This window comes from Montipora foliosa, unplaced genomic scaffold, assembly GCF_036669935.1.
Source record: "Montipora foliosa isolate CH-2021 unplaced genomic scaffold, ASM3666993v2 scaffold_338, whole genome shotgun sequence".
NCBI classification, from domain to species: domain Eukaryota; kingdom Metazoa; phylum Cnidaria; class Anthozoa; order Scleractinia; family Acroporidae; genus Montipora; species Montipora foliosa.
In genome coordinates this window covers 36,294-44,689 of record NW_027179639.1, presented here as the reverse complement: position 1 = coordinate 44,689, position 8,396 = coordinate 36,294, and the positions used below count along the sequence as shown (strand labels likewise).

General features: G+C 40.9%; 1 protein-coding gene and 1 long non-coding RNA gene across 2 annotated transcripts; one reads left to right on the top strand and one right to left on the bottom strand.

Annotated features, from left to right (window-relative positions):
• Window positions 1-4,087: 4,087 nt before the first annotated feature.
• On the bottom strand, window positions 4,088-7,423 carry LOC137987303 (uncharacterized). Its single transcript, XM_068833703.1, has 4 exons — window positions 7,329-7,423; window positions 5,733-5,947; window positions 5,098-5,401; window positions 4,088-4,280 (listed from the first exon to the last, which is right to left on the bottom strand). Exons 2-4 carry the CDS (start codon window positions 5,768-5,770, stop codon window positions 4,176-4,178), a joined length of 447 nt encoding a protein of 148 aa, XP_068689804.1. The 5' UTR covers window positions 5,771-5,947; window positions 7,329-7,423; the 3' UTR covers window positions 4,088-4,175.
• Window positions 4,181-5,812, top strand: LOC137987304 (uncharacterized). The gene is made up of 3 exons (XR_011120427.1): window positions 4,181-4,335; window positions 4,966-5,013; window positions 5,698-5,812. It is a non-coding gene; the product is annotated as an uncharacterized lncRNA (long non-coding RNA).
• Window positions 7,424-8,396: the final 973 nt, after the last annotated feature.

The following is an 8,396-nucleotide window of genomic DNA, read 5'->3' as shown; positions in this document are numbered from 1 at the left end:
AGTCAAAAGTTGGAGGTCTTTCCTAGCCAGGAACATCTCCCTCCTTACTCTAGACGTGTTTTCCTGATTACGTATGTTGTAAGGATTAAAAAAAGACAAGGGTTTTTGTGGAATTGAAACATTATGAAAGGGTTAGTGTTAGAATTAGGGTGATGACTAGGGTTAGGGTGATGACTAGGGTTAGGACAAGGGTGGTATTTTTCAAGGGTGAGTAAAAGGGTTAGTGGAAGGGTTAGAAGAAGGGTTATTTTAAAGAATCACTAACCCTTTCACTAACCCTTGTGTTTTTCAAGGGTTAGTAAAAGGGTTAGTCAAAGGGTTAGAAGAAGGGTTATTTTAAAGAATCACTAACCCTTTCACTAACCCTTGTGTTTTTCAAGGGTTAGTAAAAGGGTTAGTCAAAGGGTTAGAAGAAGGGTTATTTTAAGGAATCACTAACCCTTTCACTAACCCTTGTGTTTTTCAAGGGTTAGTAAAAGGGTTAGTGAATCCTTAAAATAACCCTTCTTCTAACCCTTTAACTAACCCTTGAAAAACACAAGGGTTAGTAAAAGGGTTAGTGAAAGGGTTAGAAGAAGGGTTATTTTAAGGAATCACTAACCCTTTGACTAACCCTTTTACTAACCCTTTCATATTTTACAACCCTTTCAATAACCCTTTGATATTTTACAACCTTTTCAATAACCCTTTGATTTTTTACAAGCATTGAATTGAAACCCTTTTAATTTTTACCTTTCAGGGCATTTTAAAGGCTGGAAAATGAAGGCAATTCACTGTTTATTAAGACCCTGACACAATATTCCTGAAGACTTGCTCCAGAGGTGTTATGTGTAGTTTAGAGACCTACTTATCCAGTGCCAAATTCAGCCAAAGAGTGAAAATTAATAAAACCCAAACATGAAAGTACTGAACATGGTCATTGCAACATTGTAGAAGGAAAAAAAATCACTGGCCAAGTACAAATTTAACTCCACAGGTGGCTGGGGGGATCACAGACATGGATGAACTGAAAGCCTTCTAATTTTTAACTTTCAGGTCATTTTAAAGGCTGGAAGATCAAGCCAATTCACTGTTTATTAAGGCCCTGGCACAATCTTCCTCTAGACTTGCCCAAGAGGTATTATCTGTAGTTAGGGTTTTAGAATTACCCGTGCCAAGGTCACCCAAAGTGTGGAAAATTAATAAAACCCAAACTTGAAAGTACTGAACATGGTCATTGCCACATTGTAGAAGTAAAAAAATCACTGGTCAAGTATAAATTCAACTCAACAGGTGGCTGGGAGGGATCACAGAAATGGATGAAAATAGTTTAGGGTGGAAACTAGGTGAAATCCCCCCCAACCGTCCATGAGTGGAAAAGTGGCACAACAGTGTTTGATTTGTAGCAAACAATAAAGAATATGACTGTCTATATGTCATGAACATGAAACAACATGAACTAACTTTGCGTGTCAAGGTTGAATGCCATTAAAGTCTAGTTACGTTATCAAACATAAAATCACTTCAAGTAGCTCTTAGACAGATGGAAGAATAACGCTTAAAGAGCATTGTAAATAAACGTAATAAGCACAGTAATAAAATGCCTTCAAAAGGGCAAGCAATGGTATTTGCATTTGTTGATGTGTGGTGTTGTAATAAAGCAGCGAGGAAGGCAACATGTTTAGTTGTTCCATCGATGGGAACACAGTTTCGTTCACTTTGGTTGCCCACAATGAGACTGTTGCTGGGCAAACCAGCAGAGCAAAGGGCCATAAAACAAGAGCAGACGTGATGAAGTACAAATTGAAATGCTCTTACCGTTTTGGCGAGTCCGCGTTGCAGGAAAACACAAGGGTGAACGAAGGTTTCGTGGTTATGCAATAGTCCATTCCAATCCATAAAAAAATCCTTTGTTTTGTAGAGCCATAACGGGATAAGTTTGCAACGTGAAAGGTTTAAAATGCAGCCAGAATATAATGTGCTGTGATAAACAACTTTTCAAACTGCGTTGTAATCCCAGAACGACTTGCAAGGTGAAGTTGCTGGCCCAGGCGTACTCGATCTGTGGCCGTGACGTTCGATCGATCGATCGACGGTTGTTGACGAAGGAAGTCGATGTTTATTCTCCGTCTGGTGGTGGAAAGACATCATTAAGTCTGGAAGCCCGCAAGTCACCTGCATCCCTTGAAGAAGTAAGGGTTGTGACGAGGTCGGCAGAGCTTGAATTTGCCGTCCTTTTGAGCCAGACGGAGTGAAGTTATAGTGAAGTTTCCTTTGGGGTCTGGCGGCTCGAACGGTCAAAAGCGGAAGAAAGAAAGCACATGAGTGTGAGTCAGGGCCCATTTGCCTTGTGTTGTGCTAGGTTTGGATTGAAAGTGCTTGCCCCAAGCGAGACTTTACTATAACTGTTGTTGAAAAATTGGCGGGGATCCCTTTCGAAGGCGGGAAAGGATTACCCACAATGCAACAGTAAAGTCAAGGGTGAGAAGAAGGCCAAGAGAGAGAGGGTGAAGATGTGCCGAGGAAAGAGTGTGGTATCTCGGCGATGTGAAGGGCTGAGCAGCTGATATTTGGCAGGCGATCAGGTCTCGGTCGGGGCACGTGGGCCATGCGCAAGCGCGTCCGTGTCGTTGAATGGCGGCTTTGTTTGGAGCAGCCGGTGAAAGATGGGTCATACCTGGCTCGGTGCCAAGTTCAAGCGGCCGTATCTCTGTGAGATTGAGAGCTATGGATCTGAGATTTGGCAGGCGATGACGTCTCTATCGGTGCTCTTGAGCGATAGCCAAGCGCGTCCGTTTTCTTAAATGCCTGCTTCCTGTGCAGCCGGTGAACTTATGCAAATATGAAGCTGCTGTTTCTCTGTCAGATGAATACTTACAGATCTGAGATTTAGTATGCGATGACGTTTGTAGCAGGGCATGTGAACCATGCACAATGCGCGTCCTTATCTCTTTAATTGCACTAGTACACAGCCGTTGAAGTATCGGTCATACAAATTCTCATGCAATGATCAAGCCATCATATCTCAGTGAGATTAAGAGCTACGAATCTGAGATTTGGTATGCGATAACGATGGATTAAGGGCACCTGGATGATACCAGAGGCGCATCCCTATCTTTCAATCTGAGCTGCTGCAAAGCGGGTGAAATTGCAGTCTTACAAGGTCCATTTTCTTCCAAGATTGAAGTCAAATGGACAGTTCTTTCTAGACATGACGTCACTATGTACACTGCCAGTAGACTGGGAGTGGATCTGGACACGTGTTTACATTCCTTAATGTGCCAGCTACTTGCCTGATCACTTTCCTAATCTTTGACGCTTTTTCTCGACCTTTTAACACAAAGAGAAGGATATTTATGGTAGTACGCATGCGTATACGTCCTTCCAGTCCCACAAGTGTTAGAAGGTGCTATGTGTTTAAGTTTCATGGGACGCCCTGCTGTTTCCATGGCTATCGCTCGTCTGGGTAAAAACTGATACTAATTCCCGCAGGGAGAGATCAGTGACCTGGCAGGGTGGATGTTCTGAGCCGGGGGGACCTCCTCTTGACTCGCCTGTTCTTGCCAGAACTGCTGAGTCCCTTGAAGGATCAGTCAGTGGCCAGTGTGGGTGATAGTCAGGAGAGTGCCTCTGCCTGGGAGACAGGGTTTCGTGGGATTCCCTGGGGAAAAGCATGCTCTCCCAAGGGGCATGTAGATCCACCGCTTGGGGGGGAGCCACAGCTCCCCTCCACGCTGATGGAAGCTACTAAAACCAGTAGTTTCCACAACGAGGTGGCTACATGCTTCTGAGAAGTGTGTTTCTCCCCCTGGGAATGTCCCCACTCTCTGCCTCTCGGGTGGGAGGCACTCGCCAGACTTCAGCCTGCTAGCTCTACTGATTGCTTCTTGGGATTTGGTAAGGGTTACTGGTAAACAAGGGCCAGTCAAAAGTTGGAGGTCTTTCCTAGCCAGGAACATCTCCCTCCTTACTCTAGACGTGTTTTCCTGATTACGTATGTTGTAAGGATTAAAAAAAGACAAGGGTTTTTGTGGAATTGAAACATTATGAAAGGGTTAGTGTTAGAATTAGGGTGCATCCTTGGCTGGGCCAAAGTAGGGGTATTTAAGGCACTTTCCTCACCCCAAAAGTCCAGAAATTGAAATTTCAATTACACAAGATGTGAGAGTATCATTTGGTAACTTAGTAACACCAGATTAAAGCCTTACCAGCAGGAGGTATCTACCACTGGAATCGGTCACCATATGCGGCCGATAATCTTTTATGTATGACAGAAGCAGTCGACATAGCTCGTCCTGTGGCTGAAAAAGATTAGTGGCATTTACCTGAATGTTTGGTCAATCATCAAACTAAACGGTAAGTCAACACTTTTGATTGCTGAACACACATTGTACAAATTTCTAACAATTTGAGATTGGCATAAATTGCCAGCTAGCCAGTTTGAGAACAGAATCAACATCGATGGATTTCAACAAATGTTTATGGATGGAGCGCTTCATCCATGTCAATCAGTAGAAATTTCAGGTCAATTATCTCAGATCACCATGAGTGTGGCAAATTGTCCCAAAACAGGCTACCCTTTTGTGATGAGATTGATGTAAATAAATTATGCTTATTCTACAAAATTATGCTGAAATGGATCTTGCCCAGAGTACCTGACAAATAAAATAATTAGTGCATATCAGCGACATGTCAACCAGAACCTCACGCTATGATGATACAACTTTACCCTGCGCTAGATGTAAATGTGACACAGAAGGTGGAAAAAACCTTTCTTGCTACAGCCACAAAACTTTGGAACTCTCTACCTATTAATACAAGATCTAGCACCAGTATTATTGCCTTCAAACAGAATTATTGTATTCTTATAAAGAAAGGTTATGCTGGCTTTGATAGCTTTCCCATTTCATAAAATTTTCACTCTTTGAATATTACATTTTACCCTTTTTAATATTTGTAACTTACATGTAGTTTTATATATTTTAGGGGAGGGCCACAAGTTTACCAGTTCTCAACTATAATGTGTCACCCTTGGTAAATCAAGTTATTTATTTATTATTGATTGATTTCTTTATTTACTTACTTAATTTATTGGAACCAAAGAGAAGATTGTCTAACCTGTAGAGCCAGCTCGTCTCGTCCAGAAAACTTCCTTGTCTTGTAGTTATTAAAGTGGAGGACAATGTCCCCACTATCCTTGACAATCAAATAATTCTTCCCAGTGGAGCTCTTTGGGTCAAAGTTACTAGCCTGTTCCCCTGACAGGACTTCCAGGGTCCTTATTTCCAATCCCCGTGCCGGGGGAATAAACACGTACAAGGATAGCATTATTAGGTCACAAAATTCTTTGGCTTTGAACTTCATCGGGCCTGTCAATTCAAATTTTTCTCTTTGCTTGCTAACGGCGGAAACCACTTCCTCCCTTTTTTAAAGACAAAAGCCAAAAAACAAAAAAATGAATAAGGTTCACACAGGTTGGGCTGTCCAGGACGAAGGGAAAGTGAATGATTCAGGTCAAAACTACTGCAGCCAAGAGAGATGTATCTTGCAAACAATGGTTAATCAATTTACTTTAAGTGCCAATTTCTCCTGAAGCTCTAAGCTTCCCTCAAATTAGTGTGACTGGGAACTAACACAATTGTTTGAATCTTAACAATCTGTAGTGTACAGCTAGTTATGCAATATACTGAATACTAATTTTAGTCTATGCCGTCACAGAGTGAGCAAAAAGCAGATTTCATGCTAAGACTAACCAAGGGATCCAGCGATTTTGGGCAGAAAGATCTTCCATCGTGGTTGGCCTTTCCAAATCACCTGCTTTTTGGAGAATTCTGGCTTGCGTTCTGAGTTGGCGGATAATCGGCACCCCTTTGAAGTCAGGAGCATCGTCTTTGTTCACAAATTTTATTGGGTACAGCAGCGAGCTAAGGTGATTTGACACCGTGGCTGAACTGCAATTTCGTTCTTCCTGCAAGGAAACAGAACAGGTTAATTGAGGCTCAAAACAGCCAAAAATCAATAAGTAAATAGAGAAGTGTAAATGAAAGAAAAGCAAAGGAACTTTATTCAAGTGTCTATTAGTTCTACAACTAAATGTGAGCCTGTAATACTTGTGTGTACTGCTCAAAATAGCAAATATTGGAGGGACTGAGTAGTTACTCGCTACACAAGTAAGCATCACAGATAAATTGCGCTACAATTGTGACCCATAACTTTTGCATCTGAGGTATTGTTTTAAAGTAATTTCTCGCCATAAATCAATGGACTTTTTTACATCAGGTCGTGTGCCAACTTGTTTTGATTACACAGGGACAGCTAGTGTATACATTCAACTCACGGAGGATGGAACCCTTTAAACTCTGTTGGTAAGGCAATTTTTTACCGTCAGCAGATAGGTAAAAAGTTATATTATCAGAATATTTATCACTGACATGTAGCAGAAATTCATCAAAGGCAAGAGCCTCTGGGTGAAAGTGATCAAGCTTGAAAGTCAAAATTTCACCAACCAAGCAATAAATCAGTGATACAAAAATTTTCCAATTTGTTGGTAATTTCTTTCTTTCAGAAAAAGTATGAAGTCATATTACTAATAATAAAAACAATACTGAAAAAATTGAAGGAACTCAGCCAGATGAGTAATTATAAAAAACTTGAATAAGTGAAAATTGGGAGAATATATAGTGAGATAAAAATGATAACAATTATTGTTATGAATTTTATTTTTATATTTTCTCCAAATTTTCACGTCATTCATCATTTTGCCCGTTGAAGACCTCAGCTCTAGTGGTCGAAAGTTTGCAGCAATTGTTTATGTGTTTTAACCAGAGAACGCCCGTTCAAGTTTTTTTTTTATCAAAAACAATATTATTATTGACTTCTTACCATGTAGAGTTGACTTTTTAACAGCTAGCTATTTGTAATTTATCTTTAATTTGATAAAGGCAGCATTGAAAAGAGATTTCAGATTATTATCAGCATAAAGCAAGTTTCAACAGCAGATTGGTAAAAAGATAACACATTGTTGACCATACTATTATTCTTTCTTTGATAAGTTTTGGACCTGATTTGGTTGTGAATGGCCATAAGAATATTTTAATCATCCCTGTCAGCAATGGGGATTACCTCTGTGTAAAAACCTGAGAAACTTTTTTGGGTTTTGTTAGCTCGTGGTAGGATTAGGTTATTGTTTGATGTTTTCTGCTCTTTTGTTTTCCTAAGGGTTCCATCCTTTGTGAGTTTCACAGGTTTTTACCCCGAGGGTGAGCCCCTGTGTAATCAAAACAAGTTGACACACGACCTGATGTAAAAAGTCCATTGATTTATGGCGAGAAATTACTTTAAAACAATACCTCCGATGCAAAAGTTATGGGTCACAATTGTAGCGCAATTTATCTGTGCTGGTTACTTGTGTAGCGAGTACTCCTCAGTCCCTCCAATGTTCGCCATTTTCAGCAGATTCTTTACACACAAGTATTACGGGCTCGCATTTTTTACTAAACCGCTGGCAACACAATGCAGGCGCGACGATTTTTGCGATTTCAGTTAAAGTTGGAGTAAATTTTGTGATCTTAATTGATAAAAATTGCAATTGGATGTTTTCGTTAATTTGGAGCCTTTTTCTACAACGCTCTAATTAAACAAAATGGTGGCCATTGATGTGGTTTTCAGTCCCCGGCCGTGAGTGTTGGGTGGTTCACTTAGGCGTTTCCACAAAGGTGTCAAAACTTAATTTACGAAAGCATGTAAAGAATCTCTCTCACCTTTAGAAATTCAACGTAACCTTCGATCAAGGGAGTTCTCAAAAAGCACTCTGGTAAAAGCTCTGCATCACGTCCTAACGTATTTTTAACGTAACCCAGAAAGCCTGCAAAGAATAAAAAAAGAGTGGTTGTTAACTAGACTTGTAGCGTCACCCAAATATCGGTCATCACTTAATGCAAACGTGGAAATTAAAGCCAAAAAAAACCAAAGATACTTACAAAGCATTCTCTCTTGAGCCTTGTCGTAAGTGGAAAGGGCCACCGGTGCTTTCTCTCTTTCAAAGTTAACTGTCTGGGTAAAGAATTTCTTTACGGAAGCCAAGAATTTTCGGACTGTCTCGGGTAGCTCATCGAATTTGACAGAATAAGGGGTTTTGCGCTTGTTCCCTCCTGGTGCTGAATTCGGGGTAGATTCCGCGTGAATTTCACCCTCACTGACGTCGTGTTCATCTTCGGATCGGGTTAGGCTCACGTTGGTCGCTTCTTGTTCCTTCGAATTATAGCTGTCAACGAGTGGTTCTTCCAAGTTTTCTTGTTCGGGCGGGACGGGTAATACCGGGAAATCGTCCACGATTTCGATTAGATGAACTGACGAGTTATCTGCAGCACTGGAGGAGCAAGGCATTTGGTGTTCCATTGCGGAAAAGGTGATTTCAA

Bases quoted from the DNA above. Each gene is read 5' to 3' on its own strand.
- LOC137987303 (XM_068833703.1), bottom strand. From the start codon at position 5,770: ATGGAAGATCTTTCTGCCCAAAATCGCTGGATCCCTTG. The intron at 5,402-5,732 runs GTTAGTCTTAGC...TCTTTAAAAAAG, and splicing joins CAAAATCGCTGGATCCCTTG to GGAGGAAGTGGTTTCCGCCG. The intron at 4,281-5,097 runs GTTAGACAATCT...AATCTTTTTCAG, and splicing joins GAGACGAGCTGGCTCTACAG to CCACAGGACGAGCTATGTCG.